This window comes from Gymnoscopelus microlampas (assembly GCF_963454915.1).
Source record: "Gymnoscopelus microlampas genome assembly, chromosome: 20".
In the NCBI taxonomy this organism is placed as follows: Eukaryota; Metazoa; Chordata; class Actinopteri; order Myctophiformes; family Myctophidae; genus Gymnoscopelus; species Gymnoscopelus microlampas.
Genome location: NC_139957.1, coordinates 45,176,929 through 45,196,249, shown reverse-complemented (window position 1 = coordinate 45,196,249; position 19,321 = coordinate 45,176,929). Strand labels below are relative to the sequence as shown.

Below are 19,321 nucleotides of genomic sequence, written 5' to 3'. Positions count from 1 at the left end.
TGTATTTGGCCGCGGACTCCCATCTCTAAATATTTAGTTCCATGTAGGGACCTCCAGAAGTAAATATATATGGTATAATATATTCAAAGATTTTATCAAATTTTCTATGATAAAGATCTACAGAAAGAGCTAGATCTACAAGTTCATAGCGCGGCACCGAGTGCCGCACTATGAGCTTGTAGATCTGCTTTGTTTGAATAGCCAAATGATGGTTAAAGTGTGTCAAATCTAAAGTATTTCGTGCCAGGGACCCCCATAAGAGAAGATTTGTGTTAAAAAACAAGGAAAATTATCAAATTATAATTTTATAGATCTTTTAAAAATGTTCAAAATAGCCAAATTACAAAATAGTTATATACTATATTAACTACTTTTGCTGGGGACCTCCTGGGGACCCCCCCCCCCCCCATGACCCCACTTTGAGAACCTCTGCACTAGTATTTCCCTCTTCACCAAATCTCCTTGCTGTAAATAGCTGATCTACAAGCTTGTGTTGTGACGCGTTGTGAGCTTGTAGATCTGCTATTGTGCAAAATCGTTGAAGTTGTCAAATCTAAATGAATAACATGCTAAACCATCATAGTTGGTGGTTTGTATTAAAGTGGTTATTATGGATACAACAGTTTGTACTTCTGTGCTATAAAATGTTTGAGTTTTTATCATTTTCACTACTAATTACTACTGTAGCAGAACACTGAGCTGCAGGTTCATCAATGAAGTGAAAACAAACATCATTTCTCACAGATTGAGGGCCTTGTATCTGAACAGACCATATTAAACCATGTTCCAGGGTCAGGGTCGTGATAGTAGGCTGCACAGTTCCTGTCTTCATCGTTCTTAGGATATCCACTGTGCCAGTACCTGCACAATAAACAACAATGTATGTTAACATCCACTCAGCCACTCACATACAGTGACTTTGATAGAATTACAATATAAAAACATGTAAAATGTCTCACTGTGTTGTCAGTGGAGTTCCATCCACCCAGGTCCATGTTCCTTCAGCCCGTTCCAGACCAATCCATGATGAAACATCACCCCCAGGTCTCAATCCTCTGATGAATGCCTGATCATTTATACGTGATTAAATCCTCATTAATTTTATTCAATACATTCACTTCTACACACACACACACACACACACACACACACACACACACACACACACACACACACACACACACACACACACACACACACACACACACACACACACACACACACACACACACACACACACACACACACACACACACACACAGGCGTGCGTACAGGGTGTGTGGGTGGGCCGCTCCCACTCCTCTCTCTCTCTTTCTGTCTTACGGTGTCTCTCTCTCTCTCTCTCTCTCTCTCTCTCTCTCTCTCTCTCTCTCTCTCTCTCTTCTCTTTCTCTTTCTCTTTCTCTCTCTCTCTCTCTTTCTCTCTCTCTCTCTCTCTCTGTCTTATGGCCTCTCACTCAATCACTCACACACACGCAGACAGACAGACAGACAGACAGACAGACAGACAGACAGACAGACAGACACTAACCTGTTCTTCTCCACTGTTAATGATCACCAGATCAGCTCCTTGACTCTGACAGTATTCTCTACTTTGCTGCCATGTTTTCCTCTCAGTAGTTCTGTAATAACAGCTGCTTCCAAGCTTCTTCCATCCACTGGAACACGACTTCTCTAAAAACATCAAACAGGAGATTTACCAGTGTTGGACAGTAACAGAGTAAATGTACTTGCGTATTGTACTAAACTACATATTCTGAGGATCTGTACTTTACTTGAGTATTAGATTTTTAAAAATATTTATTACTCTTACTTGAGTACATTTCCAAGACAAATATTTTACTCAAGTACATTTCTACATTTCTAGGAAGGCTGTAAAGTACTGAGTATTTTTAGGTTTTCTTCCCTAAAATGCTGGCGTCTGTTTACTTCTACTTTTACTTGTACTTTAAGTATTTTTAAAAACATTTACTTTTACTTTGTGGAGTAAATATGACCAGGAGTATCTTTACTCTTACTCAAGTACTGGGGTCGAGTACTCCATCCACCTGAGATATACTGATGGATTTTCAATGTACTGATAATCAATTCTAACACATAGTTGTAATAATAATAGTAGTCAGAGATGTAGTGGAGTGGAGGGTAAACTATTCATTTATTATATCAATGGTGTTTTCTACACCACACATTTACTCAAGTACAATTTTCAGTAATTTGACTTTATATTTTTTGATACTTTATACTTCTACTCCACTTCATCTCAGAGGCAGATATTGTACTTCTTACTCCACTACACATATTTTACAGCTTCAGTTACTAGTTAGTTATTATACATATTTAGATTATTAATACAAAACATACATTAAGCAATTAAGCCCTATTTTATATTTGGAAATAACAGATCTACAAGCCAGCAAGACCTGATTTGAGCTTGTAGATCTCTATTTTTGAACACTTTTGGTATTCGTTTTCGATGCCAATACTTTTATACTTTTATATAATTAACATTTTGAATACAGGCCTTTTACCTGTAACAGAGTATGTTTTTGTATATTGTGGTATTGCTACTTTTACTTAAGTAAAACATCTGAGTACTTCTTCCACCACTGAGTGTATGTATGTTTATAAAGTATGTAAGTATATAAGTATGTCATAAACACAACTCTCTCTATGACAGTTCATCCTCCCCACACATGTCTGTGTTTACATTGCTGTTGTAGCCCCGCCCCCTGTTGATGCTAAAACAATGGCTTCTATTTCAGCATCCCCATTGATGATGTCATTGGTAGGCAGGTTTCTGAACTGTCCACATCCCACCAATGAGACACAGAGTGAGTAGACAGACATTATGCCATCTTATGATGAGCATTAGTGAGGACCAATTACATGGGTAATAATTATTATAATAATAGTCAGATATATAGTGTAGGGGAGGATAAAACTATTGATTTATTATATCAATAGTATCAATATGTCTACACCATGCATTTACTCAAGTACAACTTGATGGTATTTTTACATTTTAAATTTGTACACATTTTTTGATACTGCTACTCCACTACATCTCCGAGGCAAACATTGTTGTTTTTTTGTTTTTTTTTGTCAATTATTTGACAGCTTTAGTTTCAAGAACATGTTTTGTGCAAGGAACCCCCCAGAAGATAATATTTGTTTTTTTCATAAAAGTTTGCACCATCTCTCACCTGCTGTCTGTCTCTTCAGCTGGTTTACTTCACTTTGTAACTGGTTTATCTTCAGGGTCAGGTTGTCGGTCTTCAGCTGGCTTGTGGCTAAATGCAAACAGAGGACCAAAAAGTGAAGATAAACACAGTTGTGACTGTTATAAGAGCAACTTAGCCGACAAATCTCTACTTAGCTGACACTGAACCCCATGCTGAGTCTCACAGCAATGACGTCACCAGTGTGCCCTGGTTGTGCTCTGACATCACTCTCTGATTAAAAATCATTTTTCAACTAATTGACATTGACATTGCAATGTAGATCAACAGACTGCTTAATTTCTGATCGAATTACGACTTTGTAACTGAATTTTAGTTGAAAATGGTTGCCATCTTGAAAACTAGAAGCCATATTGAATTTTTATTGGCACCATTGAAATTGTATGTCAGTCATTGTATGTCAAAATACATACATTTGGATAACTATATCATTAAAACATGTTCATACATTCAGGTTCTACACTGAAAAGAGAGACATACAGAGACAGAGAGATTGTGTGATTGTAATTGTAGGCCACAGTAAGCTGTTTTTAAGTGTGCAACATTTTCCCATTCTGATCCCGGACAATAATTACAATGATAATAATGATTAATCAATCATGTGTAAATACACTCATTAATATTCCTTCAAAATGGTTTGTAACCTCACTCACTTGTAAGTAATTTTACTTCACTTTCCAACACGTCTCTCTCCCGGGTCAGGTTGTCGTATTTGGTCAGTAAGTTGCTTATTTTCAGGGTCAGATTGTTATATTCTAGGGTCATGTTGTCACATTCCAGGGTCAGGTTGTCGTATTTGGTCAGTAAGTTGCTTCTTTTCAGGGTCAGATTGTCAAATTCCATGGTCAGGTTTCCAAAGCTGTTCTGTAAAATGTTTCTCTCCAGGGCCAGGTTGTAGTACTTGATCTGTAACTGTTCATAGGCTAATTTATCTGCAAAGAACCAAACATTGTGATTATAAACACTGATGTTGCTACTGTTGCTAACACAATGATATCGTTTTTTTTTTTTTTAATGTGAATAACCTTCTAACAACACATTATTCACCTCACTCTGCAAATTCACGCAATAATACACATTAAAAAAAAGCCTCTAAACATTTGAAATAGGTTAGAAAGAGAAGTTACATCATTAATATTCTGTAAAAACAAAACCCCACAGCAAGCTTTGTTATGGTTGTTTTGTGATATGGAATACTTACAGTGCACAACCAGACCTATGAACACCACCAGCAGTATAAGACCCAGCATCCCCAGAAACACAGCAACATCTCTTCTCACTGTTTTAGAGCTCTGCCCTGCAATGGAAAATACAGCTTGAGCAATATACTGTAGGCCAGGGGTGCCCACACTTTTTTGACTTGAGTTCTACTATTAAAATTGCCAGCTCAAGCTGATCTACCACTCATGCCGTGCGCAAAAAAAAAGTGTGGATTTGGGCGAAATTTGCGCGGTTTTGGGCAGATTTTTTGGTTTTTTTTTTTTTGGTGTTTTTTGTTCGTTTCTTTTCCTTTTTTGGGTTACTTTATTTCGGTTTTAGGGTTAGGATTAGGTTATTTAATTCTTATTTTTGCCTGATTACTATACATACAGTCACATGAAGGCATAATGCACCACTAAACTCAGAAAAGAGTTTCAATGAGCCATGAAACAACAGGGGCCTAAAAATGTAAGAACAGTCTCTCTTTCTACTTTCTCAACCATGAAACAACACCAAATAACACTGCTTGGGTTCACAGGAAGAACAAAAATGAACAGGTAGCCAGTCTACAATAAAACAGCTCAGTTGCAGGAACAGAGTCTCTTATTATCTCTTCAATAATAAGGCAACACCAAATAACACTGTTTGGGTTCACAGGAAGAAACAAAACAAAATAGTTGTGCCTTGCACAGTGCCGCTTTAGACTCCACAGGGGCTCTACGCAGGATACGGGACGTGCATGTGTCCCTCACTTTTTTTTTTCCGGGTTTCCTGCGGATAAAGTTACTTTTTTGGTTACTTTATTTCGGTTTTAGGGTGACAATTGCGCTGCGCAGCCTGCGCTGATGTGAACGCAGTAATGCACGTTATTTTCTGCTGAAGGGAGGGGGCGGAGAGGGGGACTCTTTAATCGGCGGGTAGGCGGGGCCCCACGCAACCTGCGTAGTGTGCGTGTAGGGAGAAGCGGCCCTGGCCTTGCACAATCTTAACAGGTAACATAAAACAGCTCAGTTGAGTCTCTTACTCAAGTGACTCATCATTACCACCAGTGACCAGTCTCTCACTCAAGTTATTATTCCTACAAGTTTGTAGTTCCAGCAGGCACATAGAAAGTTTAGAAACCACTGATTGCTTGAAGCTGGCTTTCTTTCTCTTTTTCTTTCTTCCTCCCTCTCTCTCTCTCTCTCTCTCTCTCTCTCTCTCTCTCTCTCTCTCTCTCTCTCTCTCTCTCTCTCTCTCTCTCTCTCTCTCAAAAAGTACACATCTACACAAGCAACATTCCATGGCTCACTATCCTATCATAGGAGTGCGCTCTAATCCATGGTTCTAACAGGTGCGCTTCTCCAGCGCAGAATACACCAGCAAGCAACATAGTGCTTGCTGGTGTATTATGCAGTGATAGTTAACAAAGTTGGGGAAATTGTCGTCTTGCTTGCATTTGACGATGAATCCATTACTGCGCCCCACCATCGCAGGCGCACCATCAGTGGTGATTGATACCAATCGGGATCTGTTTTTTTGTCAACAAAGTTTTTGAATGTCTGAAAAATGCCCTCGCCCCGAGTGTGTTCTTTCATTGGTAGCATTGTTAATAGTTCCTCTTTTACTGTCATATCTTTGAATACCATCCTAATGAAAACGCACAATTGTGCTGTATCACTTATATCAGTAGACTCGTCTAACTGCAATGAGAAACACTCACATTTTGCAATGTTCTTCTTAAGTTGATGAGTCAAATCACCAGCCATCATTTCACACCGCCGTGTAACAGTGTTTCTGGATAACTGAAGGGATTTGACAACTGATACTATTTCAGGTTTGTTTTTAAAATCACAAAATAATGAGTCTGCTGCCACAAGGAAGGCGTCTTTTACCATCTGTCCATCTTGGAAGGATTTCTTACTTTGAATGAGCATATGACTGACCCGGAATGATGCTTCAGTGGCTGCCTTTGCTTTTGAAGTGGGCTTTGTGAAATATGACTGCTGTCCGGTTAATTGTGCTTTCAGTTTGCCCAACTTTTTCCTTCTCAATTCACTTTTGGGAGGGAATTCACCGTTGAAATCCTTATGACATGATGTAAAAGGTCAATCCACGTTTCCTTTCTTTGCAAAAACCCTGGTGTTACATACAGTAGAAGGCAAATAGTCTTCTTCCCACTCTGCCTGGAAGTGGTACGTTTTTGGCTTCTTTGCCGTGCACATCTTGATATAATTGTTATTTTTTAATAGACTTGAATACTGACGTTCCCCGCGCTATTCACTCATGAAAACAAGGCATTGCATTGTGTGTTTGAAGCCGTGGGGCGTTGACAGTGAGGCCGACAGGCCGTGCATGTCAGTCAGTGAGCAGAAGACAAAAAGGGGCGTTTTGTGTGTGTGTGTGTGTGTGTGTGGGTGTGTGTGTGTGTGTGTGTGTGTGTGTGTGTGTGTGTGCGTGTTTTTTCAGGGGCATTGCAGGCGGTCTACCTGCGCAGCCTAAGCGGTCTACTGGTCGACGTAATGGGCACCCCTGCTGTAGGCTCATTGGTATTTAGATGAACACACACTTTTCTTCTATGGAAAAGTGAATATGATTCTCAATTATGTCTAAAGCTAGGGGTCAACAGGGGGTCCGGGACCCCTAGGGATCCTCGGAGATACTGCTGGGGGGCCGCCGAAATCTTTGTGTCATAGGGACTGAATATGTTTTATTTTTGCATTAACCACTTGCACGGTCACAATCCAATTCTGGGGGGAACCGTAGCTGAAAATAGCAGATCTACAAGCTCACAATGCGTCTGCGACGCGTTGTGAGCTTGTAGATCGGCTATGTTCAGCAAAGAGGTTTGGTGTAGAGGGAAAAGTGAGCAGACCAAGTACAGTGCCAAAAGTCAAGTTTACAAAGTATTGCGGGTGTAAGTCGTTTAAAGGGCAAGACCACTCTGGTAGAGGTTTGTTTTGTGTCGTTAGTACAGTACAGTTTATTCTTTTGGATCCGTGTACCCAGTCCGGGTTTTCTTCTTAATAAAAATAGCAAAATCAACAGGAAGTTAATTAAAAAAACAAAACAAAAAAACAGTACTGGGTTTGGTGATGTTCTATATTGTCTGAATCAACTTTGTTTGCGTTCGTTTATGAGCTAAAAGAGTGTGAGAGCTGTTTCACGGTACAATGTAAGTCAATGGGGAGTATATTTTTAATTTTTAATTTCTAATCAATGGAGCAATTATTTTTGATTTCTTGTCCACCTTTGGAGTTACATCATGACAAAGTAACTATAGATTACTACCGTAGCCCCGGTTCTATGAAACACAAAGCGAGAAGTCTCGCTATGGGAGAGCGCCCCCTAGAGCGTGAATACAGAAGCATTTCTTGATACACTTCCAGGAAAAAGTTCATTTGGCTGGATTCTGATTCGCTCACCTGACCGGCGGTCCCGCCCTCCATCTATATAGTCAGGGGTCGGATCAATACTCGTACTTTCAGAATAAGACTTCCTCTTCTCATCTGCCTCAACAAGAAGGGTGTCTTCGCGAGACCTCTCGCTTCGTATTTCATAGAACCTGTTTTAGGGTAGTAACCTATAGTTCTATTTCAATTCACTGCGCTTTGAGGTCTCGCTATGGGAGAGATTTGATAAACTCCCTGATTGTAAATTCCGAAGTTTTGAGTCACCAGCTCGAAGCATGACAATGCCTGGAAGCGACAACTAGGACCGTATCTGCCACCAGAGGGGCGATCACACCCTAGTTGCATAAAAAACCCGGCAAGGTTTAAGGGCGAAGCCCAATCAACTACAATACAGGCATCCTGAATAGAGACATCTCTCTAGACAGGGCCCAAGATGTTGCCATTTCCATTGTGGAGTGTTTCCTCAGACCTACTGGGGGCAACTTGCCCAGTGGGAAAAAGTCTGTTTCAAGACAGATTTACCACGCATGCGTAGTGTCCATGCCACAAACAACTGATCCGACTTCCTTGAAGTCTTTGATCTGTCTAAACACACTGTCAATGCCCTCACCGGGCAGAGACAGTGCAGTCTCCTATCCCCTTGTGACAAAAGGGGGCGGATGAATGCCACCAAGTTTGCAGGGACATTAGGCGTCAGCGTTAGGCGTCACCCGTCCGTCGCCATCACTAAACTGCATGCACTCGTCATGTGTTGACAGAGCATGAAGGTCACTGATACCTGTAGTGTCGGTATGTTTGTCTGTTCCAACATGATGCACATGCAGGGAGCTGGAGGAACTGCTTTGTTTTGTCAGTGGTAGGTCTGTAACCTGCGTGACCACAAACCCCTGGCAGCCTTGCTGTTGTAGGTGGCTCCCCACCTTTTAGCAGGTCGGCGTCCGTGACGACCACCTCTCTGGAGGTGAACGTATCCATCGGACCCCCACTGACAAGAACTATAGGTTCCCCCAGTGGCTGAGCGCCGCCACACCTCCTGTTGTGACTGGCACCTTGTGGTAGTGACGTCGGTTGGGGATGTCCCGGGACGTCACCCACCTCTAACACGGTCTCATGTGTTGACTCGTCAGTCGTAATAACGAAATGGCCGAGGCCATGAGACCTGCCACCCTCCTGCAGGTTTTGTGTGTGACCTTGTGGGTCAGGTTTTGTGTGTGACCTCCTAGGAGTTCTCGCTCGTGTCTCCTCCCTTACTTGGTGTAGGAGAGATGTTTCTGTGGCGGAAAAGCATGCTAGGCTTATACCAACCAGAGAAAAAGAACACAAAATTGGTGTGTTTAGCGTAAAGCTAATCGTAGCCTGTGAAACGTGTTGTGTCGACAGAAACTCGTGAAGCAGGTCAGTAGTCGCGTGTTAGGTCAGCTAGTATCATGTGATACTAGGTGGTAGCGAGCGACGAAGAACATAGTATGGGCAACCAATACTGACGTGCTCGCCCAGCGTATAGCTTATAGCTAAAAAGATAACGTGCAAAAACTCGTCGCCAGTGGGAGCTCGCTGAGCCTACCGGTGACGACGTGCCAGTTGGTGGCTTTTTTTAATGTGTTTTGTAAGCGGAGACCCGCGTCTTGTTTCCACTCTTGTGTCCCACTCGGTGGTTAGCGTGTAGCTAACTTGACAGTGCGCGAAGCACGGTGCAGCGCAGTGAAGGGGACTATCCAAACACGCGTTTTTCGTCCGCTAGCTTTGGTAGAATAGACGTAGCAGCCGCAACACGCACAGTCACTATTAACTCCAGGCTAATGAGCACTACGCGGGTAGGCTGGTTAGCAGTTGCAAAGCTCGGAGTCACCGTTAGCTCGGGGCTAACAAGTGCTTTGCGGCAAGGCCGGCTGAGTCAACAGTGCTAAAGGTAGCGGTCAGGGCTACCAGTATTCGCTGGGAGCTAGCGTCAGGGCTTAGCTCTGGAATACTAACGACCAGGTGGCATTGGATTGGGTCCCACACCAGGTCCCGGGCGCCATGCTCTTTTTTCGGCCTCTGGGGTGCTCACCAAGGTGTGGGCAGGATGTGAGATTGGCTCTGGGAATCGACTCACTCTGACCGGGTAAGCTTCAAGGAAGGCTCCGCCGACCATGATCTTCCCGTCGGGTTAGCGTTGGTAGCTAGTAGGATGCAGCACATGGAGTCAGGGCTAGCATAGGCCAACCGCGCTACAGTGTGAGCTAGCCGTCCGTTGAGGTAGTTTCTTTGGTAGCTAGCAGGACGCAACAAGGGGAGTCAGGGCTAGCCTAGGGCTAGTCAGCCGAGCTGCGGTGTGAGCGAGCCGTTCTTCGAGCCAGGTTTTGTAGCCAGCGGTCATAACACTTGGAGTCAAGGCTAGCTTGGGGCTAACCGAGCTACAGTGTAAGCTTGTCGAACAGCTATCACACGTTTAGTCACTTGTTAGCTTTCCGTGCTAACGAGTGCTACTAGGCTAAGCATGCCAACGGTTAGCGATCTAATTTAACTGGTAATAATAATACCCACTGGGAGCGAGTTTTGCGGCTGCTCGGGAGTATTACGGAAAAAGACTGTGTACTTACGGTCGGAAGTCAGAATCACCTGGATGTGTTAATGTCTGGCGGTCGCATAAGTCAATCCTGGCCTGATGAAACGTAGTTAAGCAAACAATCCTTCGGCGAAGCTGAAGAAATTAGTTCTGCATTCTCAGATGAGAAGAGGAACGAAAGTACGAGTATTAAGCCCACCCCTGACTATATAGGCGGAGGGCAGGACCTCCGGTCAGGGGAGCGAATCAGAATCCAGCCAAATTAACTTTTGCCTGGATGCGTATCAAGAAATGCTGCGCGCGAAAATGAAAAAAAATAAAATGTAATAAAAAAATAAAATATAAAATAAATAAAATATAAATAAATGAAAACAAATATCGGAAAAACACGGCCCCCTCACGCATTAGGAGGGCAGGGTGAGTCACCAGAACCAAGGACGGGTGTTTTCGATGAATCTAACATGGTTAAAATGTAGTTTGAAGTTACAATGGGTTTGTATAGGAAGGGGGCGTGTCTGATAAAATGAATTATTAAATATCTAAATACTGAATCAAGCAACTTAAAAACGGTCTGGGGGGCTCACAAAGGCCTGAGTAGATGATAAAATGACCAAAAGTTGTTTTGAAAGTGAAATATCCCTTTAAGCACTTTATGTTTGAAATCTGAACGTTTATGTAGATGTACGGGCTGTAAATGAATAAAGTGCAAATACCAGCAAGACGCCCGTCACAACGAGCTAACGAGGCTATCTAGCCTAGCTAGTAGCTACACGTTGTTTTGTCCACAACTTCAGTGGAATACTTCCTTACAAACGAACATCGAGCAGCCTGTTTAGCTGAAAGGTTGGTTTAGCTCAAAATAGGGGGGTCATCAAACACACAGAGGAAAATTAAAGAATAATCCTTTCTGCTGAGCAGATCAGAGCAACTTTCACTATGCGCCGAAAGTTTAGCAACAACGCCATAGTTTCAGAGACCAGTGTTGCCAGATTCTATGAGAGAAATAAGCAACCAGGTCTAGGAAAACAAGCCCAAAAGAAGCGACTATGGGCTACATAAGCACTTTAAACCTACTGTATACATCGGCTATTTGAAAATAGCAGATCTACAAGCTCACGACGCGTCGCATCACGAGTGACGCGCTGTGAGCTTGTAGATCTGCTCTACAAATCTCGGCCAAGCGTCTCTCCACCCCCCCAAAATACACACAGACTTGCACAAAAGCAGCCTACTTTGCCATACAAATGTAACCATTTTGCAATACAAACCTTCTTCAACATTCGAACTGTGTTATTATGAAAAAACAAAACAAAAAAAAACACAACAAAAAAATCAATCTTAATTTGCTATTTTCTACTGTTTATCAACTGGCGACATGAGGAAGGTTTCACTAGCAGCAGTCACATCAGTATGGCAGTGTCGACTACAAATCAATTCATCTATTTTATCCCTTTCTATAAATACAGTAAAGCTATGTTGATTTTCTGGCCCAAATCATTAATTATTGTTTTAACCTCAATGTGGAGTCCTTCAGAAATGTCACCTACATGTTGAACAACATCAGTGTTATCGTATTGAATTTGGATGGATTTAGATTTTAAAATGGAGCAGGTGCCATGCTGCTGGTCAACATTCACATCTTCCTTCTGCAGCCTAATATCTCCTCATGTCCAAGAGACCTCTGTGTTAAAGAAGTATTTCACCCAAAACATTACTTATTTTCTATCAATTACACACCCCATTGAATTCGAGTTTTTTATAGTTTCTGTCACATTCCTCAGCCAATAATTTGATAACCGGGTCATCGGTCAATGAGACTCTGCCGGTCATTAAATTATTGGCTTAGGAATGCGACAAAATAATAAAATATCTCCATGAATTCAAGGCTTCATGTGTAATTGATAGAAAATAAGCTACTCCTTTAACTATAAACTCAATAATCCTAGTGTTCTCTTTCCGTTATACAGATCCAATGAATATAAGTCACATCTGCTTCAGTTATGCTCACTTATTAACCCATTAAGACCTGATGCCAATACTAAAAATGTCTTCCAAATCCTTAACAGTTTTCTGAAAAACGTAGGTTTCTATATCAGTGGTTCTCAAAAATGTGAACGACCCCCACCATTATAACTATTTAAAAAAAAAAAAAAACATCTAAAAATATTTTGTTCCAGGGACCCCCATTTGATCTAAAAATGTTTGCTTTAAAACACAGTATATTCAAAGATTTATTTTACACAAATGTATTTACACACATGTTTTTTCAAAAAATAGCAATATTGTGACGCTATATTAATTAATTGTGCTGGGGACCCCCCCATATATATATATATATATATATATATATATATACGCTATGAACTTGTATATCTGCTATTTTTGAATAGACAAACTATAAATTCATGCTTTTTAGCTAAAATCTAAAATGACACAGACGTGCAGGGGGAAGTTCAGACGGGCCGGTAAACCAATAAATCTTTTCACACTTTGAAACCAAGAAATCCCCTTGACCACGATTCACAACTTAGTCAAACTCACCCTGTCTTCCTGCTACGTTCTCTGGTATGTCCTCCTGTGGTTCAGGGACGTTCTCTGGTATGTCCTCCTGTGGTCCAGGGGCGTTCTCATAGCCCACGCTCTCGTAGATGTGCTCCTTCTGGACTCTTCTTTTTGAATATATCACTGTCCGTGTCGGATCTGGTGCGACATAAATACTTTGCGACATCTTGCAGGGATGAGAGTCTTGAAAAGTAATGATTGAGAACTACATTATCTGTATCACACTATGTTACACACTAGATAACTTGTTTAGCAAAATGTGATCATATGCCAGCCTGTTGCTGGTTGGGTGCAAATGTAGCAATAATAAGTAAGTGTAAGACACACACGCACGCACACTGTAATGGTCTGACGAAAATAGAAGAAATTAAAACCCTCCTAATTTCTACTACCCTCAATAGTTTCAGCAAAGACCTATAAACCCTATGAATTTAAACCCAATAAGTGTGGTTGTGCTGTTGCACCCCGAATAACGCATGCCCCACGCCGAGAAGTTTTCAGACCAAATGTAGCTATGAAAACAAGTGACACCTCGCAGAAGCTTCTCTACCAAAACCCCCCAGAACAGAGATATACGGTAGTATTTATACAACTTTGGCTCCATCCGACACACCAAATATGGGATCGCCTCCCTCCGGGTTAGATCATTTCAGTAGATAAACCTTATGGTGCTGGTTAGATTATTTCAATAGACAAACCTAATATGGTGCTTCCCTTCTACCAGTTAAAACATTTCAGCCGTTGCCATAGCAATTTGGTCATGTGAGCAAAAAAGTACAGTTTCTAGCAAGTCATTGCGTAAGAGGAAGTTGTGGCTGTGTTGTGACTGATAGCATCAAGGAGCAGAGATGGTGTCAACAGCAGCAGTGAGTTGATTGGCCTTCCAACATCTACGTTGTCGCCCTTCGCGCTTGTTCCTCTTATTCAGCAGAGCGTGTTGCTTAGATAGAGAGATAGAGAGATGGATAGATAGAGACAGAGACACGTATTCATTCATTCATTCTTTCACATTAAAGGAAGTTTACATGTGTTTTGTGCTGCTGAATGCTATCTTGTCATGTAGCCGACAGAGGAGGTTGAATTAAATGATCTGCTTTATTCCACGAGACTCACACAGACAACCTTCTCTGTAGGCTACATGAGTGGTCCTCACACCTTTTCATGTCAAGGACCCCCAAATTGAGACGTATTAGCCCGTGGACCCCCATTTGATACCATTTTGATCTCTGGGACCCCAAATTTACACAGTGTCAGTATTATTGTAGCCTCGGAAACCCATGTTTTTTTTTTTGTTACAAAAGAAAAAAAGTCTGGGCGAGCCATGCAGGAACGATGGTCTTTGGAGCTTGTTATCTCCTAACCAATCAGAGTGCAGAGGGGCGTCGCTCTAAATTTGGTGACGTCAGCGTGCTCCTTGCACAGACCCGGGGGGGGGGGGGACATAGATTGGTGAAGCAATAGGAGGCTCCGCACTGCTCCGGGCGCCTGGGTTTGGATCCGCCCTTCGAGACCATGGATTGGGCTCGTTCTTTCAGTCTAGTATTATTGCAACTCTGAGAGTGTACAAATGGAACCAAATGGAGCCGTCAGGGTCCATTTGGTTCCATTTGTACACTCAGAGTTACAGTATAATGGTCCATTTTGTTCCCATCTATTTATTTTTTATTTGATTTGATCATCTTTATTTTGAACTTGCAGGTCAAAAATGAATAAAAAACAAAAAACAATGAAAGCCATACAATATTTAAAAAAAAATAAGTAAAAGAAAAGATCATTGATCATCCCCAACATGTTAAAAAAGGACCAGGAAGAAGTAAACACGTATTTACTCATATCCCCTTCTTATTTAACATTCATAATCCATGCAAACAATTACACATGTAAGTTTATATCATATAAATCCTTTGGTATCCTATAATATCTGTATACATATAGTCCTATACTCACTCTATCCCATGATATGATGACACATAGCTCTATACATAACCTATATATACCCATTACCCACTTGCTGTCAATTAATTCAGCGTCATATACTGTAGACAGTTTACTCCCAATCTGATCATTGCATTTCTCCAAAAAAATAAATACAATCAACCCGCCCATTCCTTCCAGCTATCAATCATTTGGCTGGGTACTCCCTGGAACCTCCTCAAGGACCCCTGGGGGTCCCCGGACCCCACTTTGAGAACCACTGGGCTTACATGACGAGATGGCTTTCAGCGGCACGAAACACATGTAAACGTCCTTCAGTGAGAATGCATGGGACACACATATTGACAGGTTTGATTACATGAGGTGCTATCTGTATTCTGATTGTAGCCGATCAGAATGGAACGTGACAAAGTGGTGTGACATACATCTATTGCATGACTCAAGAGATAATGTGATTGTTGTGAGTTTTGGACAAAATCTGTAATAGTAGTAGTAAAGTATGAAAATGCTAAATGGTGGAACATCTGATTTTTTTTTTCTTTTTTTTTCCAGTGTGTGCCGAGGCATCAGATGCGTTCATGCGTACATTTCTCATGTTTTCTTACGACTTGTGGGCAAGTTCTGGTTTTATGGTGTGTTTGACTTACATTGGAGTTGTAGGCACATCCAAAGAAAACTCTGAACAAAATGGCTGACAAATAGGGTCGACCATGGCACTTCCAGGTTGATGCCCCGTCAAAATTCACCAAATGTCAAATTCCAAATGTCACACGTGTTGAAAGCCACAACGCGCCACAGCGGGTAACTCCACCACCCCTTAGAATAGAAGTGAAATGAGAAGCTTATGCATCTGGAAGCTGCAACACATTCCAACCAAACAATAACTCTTTTTTTTTTTCTTTATCGAAAGGGCTTGTCGATCCAAGGAACGTTCAAGACGTGTTTAAGAGGTGTTTTACAATGCCTCAAAACTCAGTTCTGGCCTGGACCGCTGGTATAGCCGTCCAGGCACCTAGGCTAAGTGTAGCCTGACAGCGTGCCGCGGGTTCGAGTCCCGATCCCGACGGCCTTTGCTGCATCTCCATCTCTCTCTCACTCTCTCCATTTCCTGTCAGCCTACTCTCATATCTATAAAGGCGTAAAAGCCAGAAAAAAACAAAAACAAAACTCAGTTCTGAGTTCTGAAGGCCCACTCAATGATTCTGCCTGTAGCATCACCGTGGCTCGCTGTGTTGCTGAATCGTTACGGATGTATGGAGGGTTTGACAGGTTGTGTTTATGCCTGGTCACTCAGAGAAGGGTTTCAGAGGTAGATGTACCTCCTACTTCCTCTTAACTCTCTCTTAACAGTGTTTTGTCCAGTGTAGCTTTGATGTTGATCAGTCCTGTTTTTGTTGGAAACCACCGATTTTGGGATGACTTTTTAAACATCACTTTAAAACAAGGTAGTAATGTGTCTGCTTGCTCTGGTCAGTTCTGAAGCCTGTATACCAATGACATCATCGGTTGGGATTCAAAGCTAATGGAAACTAACCTTTTCTCTTCCTGGAAAGTTAGTGATTGAACTAGAAACCACTGTCCTTGCATAAATAATAAAATAAAATAAAATAAAAACAAAGTTTGACATTAAGTTAAAAAATATTTCATTTAAACCTCCAGAACCATCCACAGTCCACCTCTTAGACACAGAGCGTGTAGACAGACATGGTTATCATCCTACAGTATAATGAGCATTAGTGAGGCCCCATCTCTGAGCTGTGTTCTACTCCAGGAAACCACAGACCACATCCATGCAGCTGCACCCAATTCACAGTTTCACAGAAAAATAAATGTTAAATATAGACTGAGGTATTCTCACATGGTATGGCTCACTTTAATTTCCAATATATTATTTATGTTCAAAGAATAGACGAAGCCGGTTGCACCACGGTGGATTTGGAACCCACAACCTCCGTGGTGGTGGGCAGGGACTTTACTACTGTGCCACCCGAGCGCCACACCAGCCGAGTCACATGTGCTCTGTCACAGTCAGTTTGCTCCTCTCTCTCTCTCTCTCTCTCTCTCTCTCTCTCTCTCTCTCTCTCTCTCTCTCTCTCTCTCTTTGTCTCTCTATCTTTGAATATATATATATGTCTCTTTTTTGTTTTAACTCCAAGATTACATATTTTGAGACTGATATAGCAACCAAGCAACACAAATTATGTATTTGGCCGCGGACCCCCATCTTAAAATGTTTAATTCCAGGGACCCCCCCAGAAGCAAAGATTTTAGTAAAAATGTTTGTTACAAATATATATATATTCAAAGATTTGCTAAAAAAACTTTTTTTTTCTCCAAAACTAGCTGATCTACAAGCTCATAGCGGCAATTTACAACATTTTGAATAGCCAAATAAATCTAAAAAATAACACGGATGCGTTCTCGGACTGCATGGGTTGACGCTGGTCAGCTTGGCTGCCAGGCCAGACAGCCTATAATACACAACGTCGGTCCGCTCAGACAGATCGCCCGTCCTTCCACGGGCGATATAATGACAACAGCATCACCTCCCTCCAGAGTAACTACAGTACATTTACTCAAGTACTGTACTTTTTTAGGTAATTTTCACTTTACTGGAGTATTTCCAATTTTCAATACTTTTACTCCACTACATCTAAAAGTATTGTTAAAGAAATATTTGAAATATAATTTTGAAAATAGCAGATCTACAAGCTCACAACATGATGTGACGTGTTAAAACTGATGTGAAGAGGTTAAACATAGCATCTGGCAACACTGCTGATTACCTGTGATTAGAGGTTTTTGAGAATGATTTCACACTCAAATAGACACGAGCCATCTGCACCTCTCTTTATTGTGTCCGCCAGGCGAGAGAGTATGTTTTGCACCCTGTCCGTCCGTCCGTCCGTCCGTGTGTCTGTCCGTATGTCCGTGTCCCCTGTCCGTCCGTTAGCAACTAATCTCCGGCACCGTTGGCCCGGTCGCTGTGAAACTGTGTGCACACACTCCTCCCTGGATGCCATTTCAGAAACTCTGCTTCAATGTTTTCACATGGGCCTGTTATAGCGCCACCAGGAGGCCGATTAGTGCACAACACATTTTTTTATATTACTCGTACAGATTTTATCCAAACGTCATCCTAAGGTTAGGAATAAGGTTAGGTTTAGACATAGTTTTACTGAGGTTAAGGTTAGGAATAAGGTTAGACATAGTTTTACTGAGGTTAAGGTTAGGAATAAGGTTAGGTTTAGACATAGTTTTACTGAGGTTAAGGTTAGGAATAAGGTTAGACATAGTTTTACTGAGGTTAAGGTTAGGAATAAGGTTAGGTTCAGACATAGTTTTACTGAGGTTAAGGTTAGGAATAAGGTTAGGTTTAGACATAGTTTTACTGAGGTTAAGGTTAGGAATAAGGTTAAACATAGTTTTACTGAGGTTAAGGTTAGGAATAAGGTTAGGTTTAGACATAGTTTTACTGAGGTTAAGGTTAGGAATAAGGTTAGGTTTAGACATAGTTTTACTGAGGTTAAGGTTAGGAATAAGGTTAGGTTTAGACATAGTTTTACTGAGGTTAAGGTTAGGAATAAGGTTAGGACATAGTTTTACTGAGATTAAGTTTAGGAATACCTGGTGGCGACCGTTCAGAGTTTACCGGATTTGACCGGGGCCGACTAGGTTGTTGTTCAGACTGTTCTCTTGTATTTTTTTGGCTCATAGAATAAATAATCAAGGTTTATTAGTCACTTCTGATACAGGTACAAGAAGCACAATGCAGTTTTGTGAGACCTGTCGTCAAAGTGCTGTGCTTTACACAACCGATTGATCCCCTGATGGTTGCTAATCACGGACGGTTCACCGTGCTTCCGTGAAAAAAAAAGAATGTCATCGCGATTCCCGTTCACTTGTTATACCCAGTTGAAAATAGCATGTTTCGCTCAAAAATACATGTTAAAACACAGGAGCAGAGATTCACAATATATCCCTAATATTTTAACAGGGAAGTGAATGGAGCAGTAAATCTTTGGATCACGTTATCTCCTGGTTCTTTTTTATTTTTTCTAAGAGACGTCAAAAGACGTCATTGACAGGGAAAGAGTTAAACATTTATATTTTATGTAGCCAATTAATTTTAGTCTCCTCACATCTGTATGTAAATGACCTCCTACACACAATCCTTCCTCCTATTCAGACATCCTATGCTGTTTAGTGTTTTATACACCATGGAGCATGTAGCATAATGTCACACATAGATAACAATCATTGTACCATCACATACAGTAGTTCTGGCTCAGAGAAAAAGGGCACAAAAGGAAAATAAAGCTACCATAACCTCAAAGGCAAAAAAGGGAAGAGACCAACAGTGCTAGTCTGTCTAGTCTCCCTGACGAAGGCAACGTTTACCCAACGCGTAGGTGTATTGCACATGTTCAGAAGGCAGTTAGTTGG

At 41.5% G+C, this 19,321-nt stretch overlaps 1 protein-coding gene across 2 annotated transcripts in view; it reads right to left on the bottom strand.

Annotated features, from left to right (window-relative positions):
- Window positions 1-448: 448 nt before the first annotated feature.
- The window catches only part of LOC311036847 (CD209 antigen-like protein D), a 580,951-nt gene continuing 562,078 nt past the window's right edge, over window positions 449-19,321 (bottom strand). Inside the window, exons 1-4 of one of the 2 annotated variants that reach the window (XR_014599895.1) lie at window positions 3,203-3,247; window positions 1,531-1,673; window positions 960-1,066; window positions 449-861 (exon numbers count right to left, since the gene is read on the bottom strand). Coding sequence is in view for 1 of the 2 variants with exons in the window: in XM_084045862.1 (XP_083901988.1) it covers window positions 732-861; window positions 960-1,066; window positions 1,531-1,673 (380 nt within the window). In the remaining variant the exon portion in view is untranslated. Of the gene's footprint in view, window positions 862-959; window positions 1,067-1,530; window positions 1,674-3,202; window positions 3,248-19,321 lie in introns of those variants that run through there. The other variant, XM_084045862.1, reaches the window with a different exon arrangement.